The 18,694-nt window shown below is 42.2% G+C and overlaps 1 protein-coding gene across 1 annotated transcript; it reads left to right on the top strand.

Moving 5' to 3' along the window:
* Nucleotides 1-473: 473 nt before the first annotated feature.
* On the top strand, nt 474-7,210 carry MCFD2 (multiple coagulation factor deficiency 2, ER cargo receptor complex subunit). Its single transcript, XM_065400747.1, has 4 exons — nt 474-575; nt 4,076-4,224; nt 4,866-5,025; nt 5,664-7,210. The coding sequence occupies exons 2-4, from the start codon at nt 4,082-4,084 to the stop codon at nt 5,793-5,795; spliced, it is 435 nt and encodes a 144-aa protein (XP_065256819.1). The 5' UTR covers nt 474-575; nt 4,076-4,081; the 3' UTR covers nt 5,796-7,210.
* The last annotated feature ends 11,484 nt before the right edge of the window (nt 7,211-18,694 follow it).

Below are 18,694 nucleotides of genomic sequence, written 5' to 3'. Positions count from 1 at the left end.
AGCCGCTGGACCAGGCTGGCCTGGGACACCTTGGGGGGGAAGGGGACCCACAACCAGCCCTGCTGGCAGAGTGGCCCAAGAGGGCTCAGGACAAGACAGTGCCCAGGGTCAGGTGGCTCCCACAGGATCACACCCCGGACTCGCTGATGCCAAGCCCCACCCCCGGGTTACACAGCCTCGCCCACTTGACCATAAGCGGCATTGCTGGGGGGAGGTGCAGAGAGAGAAGGAGGCCGGGGGGGGGGGGGGGGGAGGAGTCATAGTGGGAAAGGGCGGGAGGGGTGGAGTCACGGAGGAGGCGGGGCACACGGGAGGGGGCGTGTCCTGCCGAGCACCTGACCCCTCCCCTCTCCCCCACCTGTCCCTTTGTTTTCGTTACACGTGGAATTTCCAGAAGTCGTGACGTTCCCCCAGCCTGGGCAGACGGAAGCCAATGGGCGGGAGGGGGCGTGGCAAGACGCGAGCGTGCGTCGGGTCAAAGATGAACCTGGGGATGGTGGCTGACCTGGCCCAATCCCGCTCGCACCTGCCTGTGACTTCGCGCCCTGTCCTGGGACATTGTAGCTGCGTAGCCGGTGAGTGCGGGGAGTCATGCTTGGAGGGGGCTGGAGGAGCCGCCACAGCCACACCGCTCAGACGCGGGGACCGACGCTGGCCGGGCTGAGCTCGGGTGCGATGAGTTTGTGACGGGCCGGCGGCTGGCGGAGCCGGGGCAGCCGCAGGCGGTGTCAGCGGCAGGGGATAGGAACCTGCTTCTGCCCGCCCGCTCCCGGTGGTCTCCCGCGCTGGGTGCCCCCCACATCGGGCAAGACGTTGTCACGGGGCGAGAGGCGCGGAGGGAGCCAGCCCAAGTGACTCGCCCAGGGTCCGTGGCGGAACCTTGGTCACGCGAGGCTCAGCCCCGTGTTCTGTCCCTGCCGCCGGGGGGCAGGAGGAGGGCAAGCGGCAGGGGCCGTGACGTGGGTGGGGTGTTTGGGGGGTGTCTAGTAGCAGGAGTAGGGCTAGGGTAACACGTAGATGGAAACGTGCCGTGGCGTTGCCTTTTGGCCCTGACAGCGAAAGCAATTAACTGAAATGAATGAATAATCCTGCAGTCACTGCTCACGTGTCCCCTGGTCACTTTTCCTGCTAATCGTTTGTAAATTGTAGTGAGGTTGAGTAGTGGTGCTATAGTTTTATTTTTTTACAAAGCTTCAACTCATTAAGGTGAGCGTCAGGATTTCAGTACATTTTAAACTAAGATGTTCTAAATAGGTATGTCCCTTTCAAGCTAGCAGTAGCAGATGTTCAGGGTTCTCTGTCAAATTCTCTGCTGATGTAAGTGAATTGAAGTCAGGGGAGTTATGTCTGCAGAAAACTTGGTCTTTTTTTATCCTCAGTTTACAGCTGGGGAAACTGAAGCAGAGAATTTGAGAGTTGCCATATATCATGTAGTGAATCAGTGGCAGAGAGGTGACAATAGAACTCTGGCTTTCCTGGACCCTACTTCTTGTCTAAACAAAAGTTGATCTTGTTTAACTGAAGGTGGTTTTATTTGTTTTTAAACCTTTGTGGACACTCTTATTTCAATATAAAAATTACTTATTTCAGTTTAACTGTTCCTGAGTGCCAGAAACTAAACAAATCAGTCACGTGTATACCTAAATAATATCAGAGGGGTAGCCGTGTTAGTCTGAATCTGTAAAAAGCAACAGAGGGTCCTGTGGCACCTTTAAGACTAACAGAAGTATTGGGAGCATAAGCTTTCGTGGGTAAGAACCTCACGTGAGGTTCTTACCCACGAAAGCTTATGCTCCCAATACTTCTGTTAGTCTTAAAGGTGCCACAGGACCCTCTGTTGCTTTTTACCTAAATAATAGTTTGCACTAGTGTAAAGTATAACAGTTTAAATTCACACCTTCTGTAATACTGGTGCAAGTTTCTCATGGAGAGAAGCCCTTAGAAACCACTGAGGCAAAAATGAAATTAATCACTTATTGAACAGTGTGTGAATACAGGGGTTTTCCACCAGTTTAACTAAGGCCATGTCTACACTAGAGAGCTTACAGCGGCACAGTTGTACCGGTACAGTGGCACCTCTGTAAGATCTCCTGCGTAGCCACGCTATCCCGATGGGATAGTGCTCTCCTGTCGATATAATTAAACCACCCCCGACGAGTGGCGGTAGCTATGTTGGTGGGAGAGCATCTCCTGCCAACATTGCGCTGTCCGCACCGCTGCTTCTGTTGGTGTAACTTATGTCACTTAAGAGGGTGGGTTTTTTCACACCTCTGAGCAACGTAAATTATATCGACAAAAGTGCTAGTGTAGATATAGCCTTAATCTTAGTTTAAAAACAGTTTTAAATTAAACCAGTGCAACTTTCTCATCTAGATAAAGCCTCTGACCATGCTGCCTCTCTAACCTGTAACTTTTTTCAGTCCAAACACAATTAGCTAAATGATTTGCTGCTGTGCTATTTTACGTGTCTACGTTCTTTCAAAATGCTGTTGTACATGTGGCACCACTGGAGTGCTGTCTTGCCTTGTACACCAGATAATGAATTGCAGCAAACCAATTAGTGAATTGCAGTCTTAAGGATTGTGGGATTTGTTCTAAACAGAATGATTCAGTTCACCTTTCAATGAGCAATTATGGTGACTATGTTAGTGTGTCCCGATGAAAAGGTGTCTTTTTTTTTTCTTGCTGTTTTTTCTGTTATCAAAGACAAAGAAGATGGTTCAGGGGACTTGTGAAGAAATATTTGATCCATTCCAAATGCCTAGTTAATAAAACTAATATTTTCATAAGTTATGCAAACTCTGTGTAGCATCCTGGCAGTAGGCCATAGAGTTGTGAAAGCTGCCATTAGTATATGCATCTCTGGAACTACTAGCTGACCTGCTACTGCAGCTCAAAATGATAGCAAACCTTCTGACAAACAAATAGTAATAGCAAACAGGTAAATATTACTTTGTACTTCTATTTTAGTCCTGATTTGTTACAGGCATTGACTGTTCAGGGACCTTTCTGAAAAAGTAGATCAGTGTTGTTTCATGGTAGTGTTCATCTTTATAATTTTTGTCTTGGTTCTTATTAATACATTCTGCTACTTAAAGCCATTCTGTATCAAGCACTTACTTTGCTTTCACCTATATTAAATTCCATTAGTTATGTCATGATTTTAATGATTTATACTTTCATGAGAAAGCAACATTAATGAGTGCCAAGTGTTTCAATAGTGTATCAAATTTTTATACACTAATTACATATTGTATCTCATAGCAAAATACTGAAAACATCACCCTAGAATTTGGGTAGTGGCAGTACACTTTCAAAATAGCCACTTTGTCACTGAACAGAGCCACAAAAGAATTGAAACAAAGACTACAATAACATATGAACTCTAAATAATTTTATAATGCACTGTTGGTTAATAAGGTTCATTATTACAGCTTAATAAAACTTAGAATTACGACAGTCAAAGCTATCAGTTTAAAAAAATCTGTTTCTATAGATGTCTGTTCTAGTTTTAAACTGGTATTTGAGCATTTCCACTGCTGCCTTTTTTCTTTTTTTTTTAATATTTCCAGTAGTGTTTATGATGTCGTGCAACACCTTTATTCAAACCTAAGAAAGGAGACCTACTCGGACTAGTTGAGATTTTAAGAAAATACTGTAAAATGCATCTAGGTGAAGTTGCTGTGGCTGTTTGACTAGAAGACGTTTACAGAGTCACAAGTAATTGTTGTGGCTTTGGCTTCTGGAAAGATTAGCAGCTGCATATTCCCAACCTGAAAATGTAGTTTCTGAGAATTATCCCAGATGGTTTTTTTTAATTGGCTTTTGGAGAGACTGAAGAAATTCTTGGTTGCAGCCCTTCAGTTTTCTGCTGGGGAAAGTACTAGACATTACACCCAGTTTTATAGCCTAGCACAAAAAGTGTGCTTTTTAAGTAGTATTAATGAAAAATATACTTGCATCCTACAATTTATTAGGGATTTTATATGCCCGTTATGTTCATCACATTGAAAATCTTCCATTTGATTGAGTGTATTTTTCAGATGTATTAATGTATATATTTTCCTCTTGCTAGGAGATCATGATGGCGTCAAGGATGTTTAGCGTATATTTGCTATTCTGCCTAGTGTCTGCATTCTTGATCTCCTCTGTAGCTGAGGAGCATGCAGAGGAGAGTCATCAAGCAAATATTCGCCTTGATAAGAACCTAGTACAAGACAAAGAGTATGTATTTTGCATTCTGTAAATGTAAACTTGTATTGCTCAATGATTCACTTTGAACTTGGAGACTCCAGTATACCGTGGGACTCAGGGGCCTGGTAGCCCTGTCTACACAGTATGGAGAATCTCTTAGCCATACACACTGTTATTCTTTACACACTGTTATTCCTTGTATGTACTGGCCACGGAAAACATTCTGGGGGGAAGTATGTATTATGAACACTTACAGGGTGAGAGTCTCATCCCCTCTCCTCTTTACAGTGGATAGAAGAGCCAGATCATCATAAAGGGGCCCTAAAAGCTGATGGTAGGGGAGGATTCACCCAGTACAGGCTGTGTGGAAGACAGTCATAAGGGGAGAGCCTTGGGAGGCTTCTGTAACTTAGACAGGCCCCCAGCACTGTCTAAATTATATCAGAGATTTCTTTAGCTCTTGTAGCATATCAGGATCAAGAGGGCACAATGGTGGCTTAAAACCACCATACACTCGCAGACCAGGGGGAGAGAAGTTCTGTGCCACATATCTAAGAGACTCAACACAGAATCTCATCCAAAGTGTTGTAGACTATTTCCCTGATCAAAGAACAGTTAAATGTAAACAGGCCTTTAAATATTAACTAGCTGGCATTATTTTCTATTTTCAGCCACATCATGGAACACTTAGAAGGTGTAATTGACAAACCAGAATCTGAGATGTCCCCACAGGAGTTGCAGCTCCATTACTTCAAAATGCATGATTATGATGGCAATAATTTGCTTGATGGATTAGAACTTGCCACTGCTATATCACATGTACATAAAGAGGTGAGCAGTATTTATAACAGCCCATGTGGCTCTTCAAAATAATGAGTTCTCAAAAGTAGTTCCAATGAGAACATATATTTTCTGTGTAGTCAGATTTTCTATAATATCAGTCTTGTGTTTTGTTTTGTTTTTTATAAAAGTACTAAGTAAACCATATCTGTAACTTTACAATCAGTGCTCCAGAAAGGCCCTATCCTAGCTTAGACGTTGTGGCCTGCTAGGGTGAATGTGGCCTGGAAGAGCATGATGACTATGCAGAGGAGAGAACAGCCTGGAGGGCAGGGGTAGAAAGGAGAGTTACTAGCTGTGTGGCCAGTATGTTGCAGTGCTGTTGTGAACATGCCTCTTTGCTGCAAGTCTGTTTCTCAACCTCTTCAGGTTGGCAGCCCCTTATTTGAAGTCAAATATTTTCAAAACCCCCTTACACCTACTATAAAAGTATCTGTTATAGATAAGTGTGTTTGTGTGTACTTGTTTTAAGAGAGTGATAGAGAATATTTGACCTTGAAGGATCACTGTGTATGTGGATTGAGGGAGCCAGATATTCTTTGCTTTAGATGTAATACAACTTTCAGCCTTCCATGGCACTGCAACCCACTGATTGAGAGAAACTGCTGTAACTAATATCTTTCTCGTAGGAAGGTGGTGAACACTCCCAGGCAATGAAAGAAGAAGAGTTAATTAATCTAATTGATGATGTCTTACGAGATGATGACAAAAATAACGATGGATACATTGATTATGCTGAGTTTGCAAAATCACTGGAATGAGAGGGTTTTTTGTTTTTGTTTTAAATTTCTTCTAGTTGTATGCAAATGTGACCCAGTATAATGTGACTTATTACAGTCTATTATAAACTAATTGTACAAACCACCCTCTGTGCTGCAGTATTCATGGTAGGAAGGTATGTTATTACACTCTAATTCTTTAGGTTGAAATATGTGTGTTAGTGAGGAAAGAACACTACATAAATCAGAAGTGATGGAATTACACTTGACTAAAAGTAACTAGCTATCAAAATCTTGAAAGTGCTAATATGAAAAATTACTAATTACATATGCTTCAGCATCAGTTGGCAAACTATTTTACATTCCTAGTATAAGGATAGTGAGAAAGTAGACTATTTTCCTCTGTCAGTTAAGAGTCCTAATTTAGAAAATGCCTGAAAGCAAGAAAATGCGAACATGTGACTGTAGTGCTCCTTTACAAGAAAAATTCTTCCTAGGTCCACACTGAACATAGAACTTACCAAAAATAAAACTTGTATATAAGTACAAAAATTCAAAACCTAGAAATGGTAAGATAAAACAAGATTGTTGAATGTGGTTTATGCTTGAACTTTACATGACAATACCCTACGGAGTTCAATTCTTTCCAAAAATAAATATATTTTTAATTGTATTTACTGGCATACCCATTTATATTTTTCAACTTCTTCCCATAGGTCAGGTTTTTCTATAGGAGTACTTTACTGGATTTTTCTCTACCCTAAATGGTCTTTTTAAGAAAACATAAGTATTTTTATTACATTTAATGCTGTAGCATTTAATAGAATAGTTTCTGAAAATTCATTTTGAAGTTCATGTTATCAAACTGGTTTAATTCAACACTTCTGTTTAGTTTTTTCTATACCATGGACTGCTCTTATGTTATAGTATTATTCAGCACAACAGTATAATCTAAGATGGTAATACTGCCTTGTTAAGGTTCATATTGATGTATCTTGACACACTATGGTGTTATTTTTAGAAAAAATATAAAGTATTACATTACTAACACTTTGAACAGCTTAAAGATACTTGAATTATTTGCTTACGAAAATGGTTGTAGGAGTATTTTCAATGTTTTGGTTCAACAAGACTCAAGTCAAGCAGATTTAAGTACAGAAGTGATGTGCTGCTGTTTTTTTTTGTTTGTTTGTTTTTTGACACTGTCTTAAGTGTAGTATTAAAAATCTTAATGCATCAAGCAATTAGGTTCATGATGAATCTAAATGCAAGCTTTTCTGTAAAGACATTTTCTGTATAAAACTATTCTTATGAGGAAAAATGCATTTGTAAAGTTTCCTGTTTAAATGTTTGTGCAATGAAAACTGTGGGTCAGATATTCTTGTGATATTTCCTTATTTTGACAGATTTGTATAATGGCTTATGCGGGATATACAAGCAATAAAATTTTGAAGCTGATGCAATAGCTTGAAGTTGAAAGAATAATACAAGAATAGTTTCCACTTAAAATTCTTCAGGAGAAAAAAAAAATCCATCCAATTCTACCAGCTGAATTTCCTTGCTCCCATTATTTGTATTACTGTGGTGCCTAGGGTCCCTAATCATGGAGTAGGACTGCATTGTGCTAGGTGTACAGCATAGAACAAAAAGATGATCTTTGCCCCAAGGAGTTTAAGTATAAGACAAGAGACCAACAAAGGGGGAAAGTACAAGGAAACAATGAGACAGTATTGGTAAGCATAATAGGTAGTGGCGCTAGCACACCACTGCCCTAACCTTGTTTCCCATGTACCTAAAAAAAAATGGAATAAAAACCAATCTAGGTCTATATCCCTCTTTGCTCAATAAAATCATTATTTCTGGCAGCATGTAGCTTTACAAAGATTCTTATCTTGATAAAATTAATAAGTCGATTCACTTTAGACAATTAAAAAAGGCAAATCTAGTGCCCATCTAGGAGGTAATCTAGTCTAACCCCCTCTTCAACGCAGGACCAACCCCAACTAAATCATCCCAGCCAGGGCTTTATCAAGCCAGGCCTCATAAAACTCTAAGGATAGAGATTCTGCCACCTCCCTAGGTAACCCATTCTAGTACTTCACCACCCTCCTAATGAAAAAGTTTTTCCTAATATCCAACCTAGACCTCCCCCACTGTGACTTGAGACCATTTCTCCTTCATCTGTCACCATTGAAAACAGGCTAGCTCCAGCCTCTTTGGAACCCCCCTTCAGGTACCTGAAGGCTGCTATCAAATTCCCCCCTCACTGTTCTTTTCTGAAGACTGACTAAGCCCAGTTCCCTCAGCCTCTCCTCATAAGTCATGTGCCCTAACCCCCTAATCATTTTTGTTGTCCTCTGCTGGAGTCTCTCCAATTTGTCCATATCCTTTCTGTAGTGCGGGGACCAAAACTGGATGGAATACTCCAGATGTGGCCTCACCAGTGCCGAATAGAGGAGAATAATCACTTCCCTCAATCTGCTGGCAATGCTCCTACGAATGCAGCCCAATATGCCATTAGCCTTCTTGGCAACAAGGGCACACTGTTGACTCATATCCAGCTTCTCGTCCACTGTAACCCCCAGGTCCTTTTCTGCAGAACTGCTGCTTAGCCAGCTTGTAGCAGTGCATAGGATTCTTCCATCCTAAGTGCAGGACTCTGCACTTGGCCTTGTTGAACCTCATCAGATTTCTTTTGGCCCATCCTCCAATTTGTCTAAGTCATTCTGGACCCTATCCCTACCCTCCAGCGTATCTACCTCTCCCCGCAGCTTAGTGTCATCCATGAACTTGCTGAGGGTGCAGTCCATCCCATCATCCAGATCATTAATGAAGACGAACAAAACCGGCCCCAGGACTGACCCCTGGGGCACTCTGTTTGATACTGGCTGCCAACTAGACATCTAGCCGTTGATCACTACTGGTTGAGACCGACGATCTAGCCAGCTTTCTATCCACCTTATAGTCCATTCATCCAATCTATACTTTTTTTAAATTGCTGGCAAGAATACTGTGGGAGATTGTATCAAAAGGTTTGCTAAAGTCAAGGTATATCACGTCCACCTCCTTTCCCATTTCCACAGAGCCAGTTATCTCGTCATGGAAAGCAATCAGGTTGGTCAGGCATGACTTGCCCTTGGTGAATCCATGTTGACTGTTCCTGATCACCTTTCTCTCCTTCAAGTGCTTCAAGATGGATTCCTTAAGGACCTGCTCCATGATTTTTTTCAGGGATTGAGGTGTAGCTATAGTTCTCCAGATTCTCCTTCTTCCCTTTTTTAGAGATGGGCACTGTATTTGCCTTTTTCCAGTTGTCCGGGACCTCTCCCAATTGCCACGAGTTTTCAAAGATAATGACCAATGGCTCTGCAACCACATCAGCCAACTCCCTCAGGTGCATTAGATCCGGACCCATGGACTTGTCCAGCTTTTCTAAATAGTCCTTAACCTGTTCTTTCACCACTGAGTGCTGCTCACCTCCTCCCCATGCTGTGCTGCCCCGTGCAGGAGTCTGGGAGCTGTCCTTGTTCTGTGAAGACCGAGGCAAAAAAAGCATTGAATATTTCAGCTTTCAACATAATCTGTCATTAGGTTGCCTCCCCCATTCAGTAAGGGTCCCACACTTTCCCTGACCACCTTCTTGTTGCTAATATACCTGTAGAAACCCTTCTTGTTACCCTTCACATCCCTTGCTAGCTCCAACTCCAATTGTGCTTTGGCCTTCCTGATTACACTCCTGCATGCTCGAGCAATATTTTTATACTTCTCCCTAGTCATTTGTCCAAGTTTCCACTTCTTCTAAGCTTCCTTTTTGTGTTTAAACTGACCAAAGATTTCACTGTTAAACCAAGCTGGTCGCCTGCCATATTTGCTATTCTTTCTGCACATCAGAATGGTTTGTTCCTGTGCCCTCAATAAGGCTTCTTTAAAATACAACCAGCTCTCCTGGACTCCTTTTCCCCTCATCTTAACCTCCCAGGGGATCCTGCCCATGAGTTCCCTGAGGGAGTCAAAGTCTGCTTTTCTGAAGTCCAGGGTCCGTATTCTTCTGCTCTCCTTTCTTCCTTTGTCAGGATCCTGAACTCGACCATCTCATGGTCACTGCTGCCCAGGTTGCCACCCACTTCTACTTCTCCTAACAATTCTTCCCTGTTTGTGAGCAGCAGGTCAAGAGGAGCACAGCCCCTAGTTGGTTCCTCCAACACTTACACCAAGAAGTTGTCCCCAACATGCTCCAAAAACTTCCTGGATTGTCTGTGCACTGCTGTAGTGCTCTCCCAGCAGATGTTAGGGTGATTGAATTCCTCCATGAGAACCAGGGCCTGTGATCTGGAAACTTGTTAGTTGTCTGAAGAAAGCCTCATCTACCTCATCCTCCTGGTCTGGCAGTCTATAGCAGACGCCCACCGTGACATCACCCTTGTTGCTCTCACCTCTAAACTTAACCCAAAGACTCTCAATAGGCTTTTCTCCAGTTTCATACTGGAGCTCTGAGCAATCATACTGCTCTCTTACATACAGTGCAACTCCTCCATCTTTTCTCCCCCACCTGTCCTTCCTGAACAGGTGCTCCAGTCGTGTGAGCTATCCTCCAAGTCTCTGTTATTCCAGTCACATCATAGTTCCTTGATTGTGCCAGGACTTCCAATTTTTCCTGTTTGTTTCCCAGGCTTCTTGCATTCATGTACAGGCAACTAAGATAACTAGCCGATGACCCCACTTTCTCAGTATGAATCAGGAGGCCTCCCCTGATGCACCCTCCTTGTTTCCTCCCAATATCACATTTCCCCACTTACCTCAAGGCTTAGGTCTCCATCCCTTGGCAAACCTAGTTTAAAGCCCTCCTCACTAGGTTAGCAAGCCTGTCTGCGAAGATGCTCTTCCCTCTCTTCGTTTGGTGGATCCCATCTCTTCCTAGCAGTCTTTCTTCCTGGAACAACATCCCATGATCAAAGAATCCAAAGCCCTCTCTCCGACACCACCTGCATAACTATGTATTTACCTCCACACTTCGATGGTCCCTACCTGGGCCTTTTCCTTCAACAGGGAGGATGGACAAGAACACGACTTGTGCCTCAAACTCCTTTATCCTTCTTCCCAGAGCCACATAGTCTTCAGTGACCCACTCAAGGTCATTCTTGGCAGGGGTAGCAGTCCAGGGGCTTGATCAGTCTCGGCAGACACTCCGTCACATCCTGAATTCTAGCTGCAGGCAAGCACACACTTCTTGAGTTTCCTGGTCTGAACGGCAGATGGATGTCTCCATCCCTCTTAGGAGGGAGTCCCTGACCACCACCACCCGTCTCCTCCTCTTGGGAGTGGTGGTCGTGGAACCCCCATCCCTAGGACAATGTATCCCATGCCTTCCAGTTGATGGGGTCTCCCTCTGATCCCTTCCTTCAGATGACTCTTCCAAACCATTCTCTGCCGTAGTACCTGTGCAGAGACCATGAAAACGGTTTCTGACCTCTATCTGCATTGTGGGGTACATGGGTTTGCCTCTTTCTTCTTCTGGAGGTCACATGCTGCCAATTTTCTTCTCCATTCTGCACTGCTCTCTCTGATTCTTCAGCATGCTGTGTCTGCAGTATCCAACACTGACTTCTATCCAGAGAATCTTAATTTTCTGTGATGCAACACAGGGTTGATACTTGGGTCTCTAGTCCTTTAACCTTCTCTTCTAGTATGGAGACCAGCTTGCACTTCGTACAGACGAAGTCGCTTCTATCTTCTGGGAGAAAAACAAACATGGCACATCCTGTATTGGTCCCAACATCTGATCACTCACTATCCATAATGTCTTCCTTCTAAGAGCCTCTTCAGATGTTGTATTTATTGCTCACAGAAGCCTGAAAGGCAAAAACACTCTGCGGGAACTCCCCCCAAGAGAACTCCCAAGCAAACTCCCTCTATTTGCCTGTTCGCCGCTCACTCATTTCGCAACTGGCTGCTTTTTTTTAATTCGTCTGAAAATTCACGCCAGGAGTTTATTATTCTGTTTGTTATTGCCTTGCTGTCTAAACATGTGTCCAAACTCTGCACGGAATAATAACCAACAACAAATACATTTAAAAAAAATTAGGATTGGTTCACAAACAGTTGAACAGAAAAATGGCAAAATTAATTAAAAAAAATATTCTGAGTGAATTCCACCAGCTCAATGCTTTTGTCATCTGCAGTATAACCACTAGATGGCAAGTGTGACACACCAAATCCTATTCTTTGCAGTACAAACACTCCCCGGGCTTATGCAAATCCGCACTTACGGAAAAAGTTGCATAAGCCCCCTCCCCCCCCCTTTTTTGGCGTAGTTGTCGGGTATACGTCCCCGACATGCAAAATTCGACTTAGGCAAGGCGTTCCGGAATGGAACGCTTGCGTAAGTCGGGGAGCGTCTGTATGTGAATGATAATGATTGACTCAGAGAACAATAAGAGCTATTATTACAGTATCACCTTACTATCCTTATTATAGTCAAGGGTCTCTTAATGTTTCCATTACGCAACCTTCACTTTTTTTGGATTTCTGGGTTGCAAAAATTTGATATGAATTGAAATTTGGCTGCCAGTAACTAACCTTCATTGTTTAGTGGATCTATTTTTGTAAATGTATTTAAAGGAATGTCAAAGTAACTTGCATTGTCTTACTGTCAGCGTAGTGTAATCCTTGAAAATAAATGTGAGGCAGGATGGCCTAAGCCCCAGACTTGGAATTCCTTGGCACTCTGGAACCCCTTAGTTGAAATATGATTGGATCAATTTAAGCAAGGTAGAGACAGTGAGCTCCTCCAATTTTGCGACTGTAACTATGCTGGAGATCTTTTAGAAGACCTATTAAATACTAAGATCTTGCTTGCTTTGCAGCGACATTAAAGATCCCATTTTGTAAGGTATAGGGATCTATCCTACTGTTTTTGGCCAAATTTTTATCTTAGAACCAGTCCCCCTTTTATGCAGTATTCTGTGTTCTTGTTGTCTGCCCTCCGCCCTAGAGATGGATATATAGCGGTAGTGTTGTAAGTATATAGTATACAAAGAACTTTGGAGTCTTTTGTGATGCAAGGTTGTCTATTATTTATTAGGACAAACATCTATGGATTTTATCATCACAAAAATTCCATACACAGAATGAATTTCCATTATAAGGACAGCTAAGAAAAATCGTGCTTCAGAAAGATGAGATTTCTGAATAGTGGCATTTTCTTTCCCTTCCCTCGCTACATCCCATTATAAATCCTAATAGTTATCAGTATGTACTGGAAGACCCCGCATTTGCGTGCAGAACTCTCACTAAACTCTGAGGTAGTTTGGCATGCAGATGGAAGTTTGTTTAATATATTTTTGGGTCATATATTACACTCTGCCATTTTAAAATGCAATGTAAATAAGACAGTGTTGCTGGCAAATATAACACTTTATAGCACTTCATCTTTTCAGAGGGCATTACACATTCAAGGGATTTTACAAACACTGGGCCAGAATTATTCTGGTTTGTTGGAAACCAGGCTGCAGGGCCCCAATACCCACAAGTCTGGCCATAGCGGGGATATATACATCATAAGCAATCTCCGATCTCTGCACCGTCAGGGCAGAGCCAGCTGGTGAAGCCCACAGAGTGGGTTGGGCCCATGACCCAGAAGATGTACTGATTCAGTGCATAATCTTGGGATCCTCTGCCAGTGGGACTCCTTTGGAGCTGTGGCTATAATATAAACCTGCTATCCTGGTGTAATTGCTGGGAGAGGGTGGTGTCTGACGTGGTTTGCCCTTCTTGACTGGTGAAATCATCCCAAGGTGCAACTGCCTATGCAGACAAAAAGGTGGTGATGTTAATTACATCTCATTGTACATGTGGGAGTGAATCATGACCTATAACTAATTAATTTCATGACAATCCATGGAGGTAGCTAGATGCCATTGAATGAGGCAGGGATCATTGAAATGCAGGGCTGGAAAGTAGGAACTTGAAAAGTCATCAAGGTGCTGAGGCAGGACCAAGTAAACCTAGACCATCTCTGGCAGGTGTTTATCGAACCTGTTCTTAAAAACCTCCAATGATGGGGATTCCACAGCCTACCTTGGAAGCCTATTCCAGAGCTTAACCATCCATATAGTTAGAAAGATTTTCCAAATATATAACCTAAATCTCCATTGCTGTAGATTAAGCCCATAACTTCTTGTCCTACTTTCACTGGACATGTAGAGCCCTGTCCTCTTTATAGTAGCCCTCAACATATTTGAAGACTGTTGTCAAGTCTCTCGCTCAGTTTCTCAGGACTAAACATGCCCAGTTTTTTTAACCTTTCTTCATAGGTCAAGTTTTCTAAACCTTTTATTATTTTTGTTCCTTTCTTCTGGACTTTCTCCAATTTATCCATATCTCTTCTGAAGTGTGGCACCCAAAACTGGACACAGGACTCCAGCTGAGGCCTCACCAGTGCCAAGTAGAATGGGTCAATTACCTACATACGACATTCCTGTTAATAGAACAGGAGTACTTGTGGCATCTTAGAGACTAACACATTTATTTGAGCATAAGCTTTTGTGGGCTACAGCCCACTTGCCCTTTTTTGCAACTGCATCACATTGTTGACTCATATTCAGTTTGTTATCCACTATAACCCTGAAATCCTTTTCAGCAGTACTATCACATAGCCAGTTAGTCCCCATTTTGTAGTTGTGCATTTGATTTTTCCTTCCCAAGTGTACTACTTTGCACTTGTCTTAATTGAATTTAATCTTGTTGATTTCAGAGCAAGTCTCCAATTTGTCAAGGTCATTTTGAATTCTAATCTTGTCCTCCAAAGTGCTAGCAACCTCTCCCAGCTTGGTGTCATCCACAAATTTTATAAGCATACTCTCCACTCCATTATCCAAGTCATTAATGAAAATATTGACTAGTACCAGACCCAGGAATGACCCTGTGGAACCCCACTAGATACAACCTCCTAGTTTGACAGGGAACTATTGAAAACTAATCTTTCAACCAGCTGTGCACTCACCTTCTAGTAATTTCACCTAGAGCACATTTCCCTAGTTTTTTGTACAAGACGGTCATGTAGGACTGTGTCAAAAGCCTTGTTAAAATCAAGATATATTTACTGCTTCCCCACCATCCACTTGGCCAGTAACCCTGTCAAAGAAGGAAATTACGTTGATTTGGCATGATTTGTTCTTTCCTTAGTTTGGCTTGCATTCCTTCATGTGGAAAGTAGTATGTGATCATGTAACTAAATGATGTCATAATGCATATATGTAAGGGGGCCAAATTAAGGTTGCAAAGGTAACCTTAATTCTGGCTTTTCCCAGCATTTGAGTGCTTGGCTTTGCAACATTCGTATACAGTTCCACTTCACCAAATTCAGGCTATACATTCCTTCTTAATAAAGCCAAGATTTTCAAAACTGTCTATGATTTTGGGTGCTTAAATTGAAACACCTTAAAAGAGACTTGATTTTCAGAAAGTGCTGAGCCCTCATCCTGTGAAAATCAGGCCCTTTTCCAGGGGTCTCAAGTTGGGCACTCAAAAGTTATGTTAACATAAAAAGCCAATGGTAACCCACTGGATATTCATTCTTGTGAATAGTATGTGGATTTATTATATCTTCTGTGGCCTCCTGCCAATAGAGGATGACATCATCACATAGACTTAGCAGATCTGGTTTTCCATTCAGGAGAGGGGACTGGTACACAAACATTGTGGGAAGAGAGATGAAGGCACTTCAGCTAGTGGGAAATCTTATGGGATCTCATACAGATGCTATGAAAATATTGTGTCACCATTGTGTATCAGACATGGAGTTTAGGAAATACAGCTGAAGACTGCATATAACCTGAAGGAAGGGATCAATATGTTAGGATGCAGGAAACATTGTTTAGAAAGCCTGCACTGTGCCAGTACATATACATGAAAGCATATCCATGCCAACATGTGCAGTTAGAAACACCACAACACACAGAAAACACTTTCTGTAATCAAATAATTCTGTCAAACAGCCCAAAACAACTCAAGGGCACCAGTCCTCAGCAAGAACAACAGAATAATCCAAGCCTTAAAGTCATCTTGAGTTGTCAGAACTGAAAAATACCTTTATTTTTTAATTATGGCAAGACAAGAAGCCTTTAGGTAAACTTCCAAGAAGTAGATGGCCTCATGTTTTGAACCAGGATATCTTCTCAACACCTCCTCCAATTTCCCCTTAAACTGTCCAGAAAAAAAAATCTATCCTGGACAAAGATGATGCCTGTGAAATGTAAGGTGCATTGGTTTAATTTTGGCAAAACTGGAGGGTGGAGGCAATAAAAGTCAGGTTTATAATGGAACCTTATGAACTGCTTCAGCTTTAACTATGGCAATGCTAATATGCTAATATCTTCCCATACTACTGTATCTTGTCCAAGGTATATTTTTCTGCTACAATGTATAGGAAATTTTAAATTATTGGCAAGGATGGATATTGCCTCCTACATATAAAGTTATATCCACATGAGAGCACTTGAGCAGGATCACACATGCATTTTTAACCACAAAACCCTTAAAAGGCTCAATTTTCTCTCTTCAAGACATAATAAAGTCTGCTTAGAAGATTTTCATGCAGAGTTACAGGCATACACTCCTTAGGCACTGATGGAAGACTAGACTCTGATGACTATATCTCTGGTCTCCACAGACTGAGTAGGTATATGAAAGCCTGCAGGATAAGAGTCACTGACAGTCTCACCACTTGTTTCACCCATCCAGCTATTGAACCAATGTTTAGAGATGTTTGCTGAATGTTTAATAGAAGGTAAGGAGTATCTAGATCAATATAGATCTGCAGTTTGATTCACATGCAGCTCTCTTAATAGTAAGACAAGGGAAAAGGCCCATCTGGCTCAAGTGGTGAAGCTGTAGAGTAGCAAGAAAAATCCTTCAGCAATGGAAGGCTACCAAAGGAATATCTGCTAATAATTGTGGTGTAAGTTGCTAAATGAGTGCTCAGATAACACAGCACACAAAGTAAAGGGCACGCTCACCACCCAGCAACGTATGTTGTAATAAAATTTCCATTATGTTCTGAACAGTGGCTGTCAAAATGGCATTGTGCATCCACGTTCATTGTCTTTCACTAACTTCCTAGGAAACACACTCAGCTTACAAGAAAAAAAGATGTTTTTTCCAACTTCCAGCCAAACATGTTCAGCCTGCGATTTGAGGGTCAGGCTGGGATCTTTCCTTCTCATGCATTGTAAAGATTTTACAGAACCATACGTGCAGCTCCACCCAAGGCTAATAAATCTGAATGATGAGTTATTGTTTAACACTAGCCAGTTTGATGTGAGACTTCCACTTTGAAACTCAGGGCTTAGGAAGATCAAGGACCAAAAGCAACAGTGGTTGGGAGTTTCTCCCCAGCAATCACTGCCATCCCTTTAAAGGTGATAAAGTTCTCTAAAGCAGAAATTCTTTGAGTTGATGCTATGCCTGGCTACTTTATGTTAGTTATGAACGTCATGTTGAAACCATCCATCTGGAAGCTAAGAAAACTTACTGAAAGGGTTAACAAAGAGCTCCACATTCACAGATCCCTCTACAAATAGTGACATGCAGAAAACTATAATTAAGAATCCAGCCTTGGGGAGATGAAGGAGGTGGATTCTCTGGAAGCCGATAACACCATCATGTCTGTGTGTTTGTGTGGGGGAGGTGGGGAGGAATTACCTCTACTGATAACCACTTTCTGCTGTGGAGGGCTTTAGGTCTGGGAGATTAATGAGACTACAAGAACCTTGGTAACCTGGCCATCTCCCATAACATTTTTCACATGCCATTATCAAAGTTATAGTCAAAGCTGGCAGCCAAAGTAAAGTGCCAAAAGTAAAGGTTGCTTAGTACTTCCTGTTGTAAGACCTTGTTTTCATATGCTTATAACTTTGCCAAACTTTAATTATTTGGGTGGAAATTTTCTATGCCAGGTGTCTGCCTCAGGTTGAACTTTATGAGAAAGTGTCACAACATAGGTTAACTCAAAACCCCAAACCACATTTAGCTGTTTAATGTTGTAACACTACACAAGGATTTCATTAACATCTTATCCCTTGTTGGGCAGGGGACAAACCCTTATCACCATGCAAACCTGGGACAGCCAGCAGTGGTTCCAGAACTTTGCTATTCAGAAGCCCACATTCCTAGAGTTGTATGCTGAGCTCACCCTTATCCTGCAGCACAGAAATACCAAGAGGAGAACTGAGTGATCGCCATATGGCAGCATGCAACCACAGATTGCTACCAATCAGTGGGTAAACTATTTGGCATTGAAAAAAGATCAACAGTGGAGAAAATCATTCTCAAGTTGTGCAAGGCAATAGTGTGTGTCCTGCCTGTGAGTATATAAACTGAAAGGGATACTTCTCCTTGTAATGCAGGCCTTGGACACTTTATTGACATTACTGTTGGCTGGTCTGGAGACATCCACACCACTGGGATATTTGGAACTGCTGGACTCTGTGACACGCTCAAAACAAGACCTTCCTGCCCCCCATATTGTCCCATTGACAATGAGGGGCTTGTGTGCTAATTGTGATTCAGGGTGATCCTGTCTACCCTTTATTTCGCAGGTTCATGAAACCATATATCAGTAAGCTGAATAGAAGCAAGTTAAACCTTTCCTACCACATGAGGTAGGTGTAAAATGAATACAGCATGGCCTTTGGGAGACTAAAGGGCAGGTGGAGGTTTCTTGTGATCTTTATGAGGAAGATATTCCCACAGTCTGGGCATTGCGTAATATCTGTGAGACCAAGAGGCAGGGGTGCTGGAACAATTTGTATAGTGGGGGTGCTGAGAGTCATTGAATCAAACAGTTGACCAAACATGTACAAAGTCACATGCAAGTTAGAGCTGGGTAAGCCAACTTTATTCGATCCAGTGATTCCTCTGCAGCAGGGGTAGTCAGTTATTTT

This window comes from Emys orbicularis, chromosome 3 (assembly GCF_028017835.1).
Source record: "Emys orbicularis isolate rEmyOrb1 chromosome 3, rEmyOrb1.hap1, whole genome shotgun sequence".
NCBI lineage: Eukaryota > Metazoa > Chordata > Testudines > Emydidae > Emys > Emys orbicularis.
This window is presented reverse-complemented; position numbering and strand designations above follow the sequence as displayed.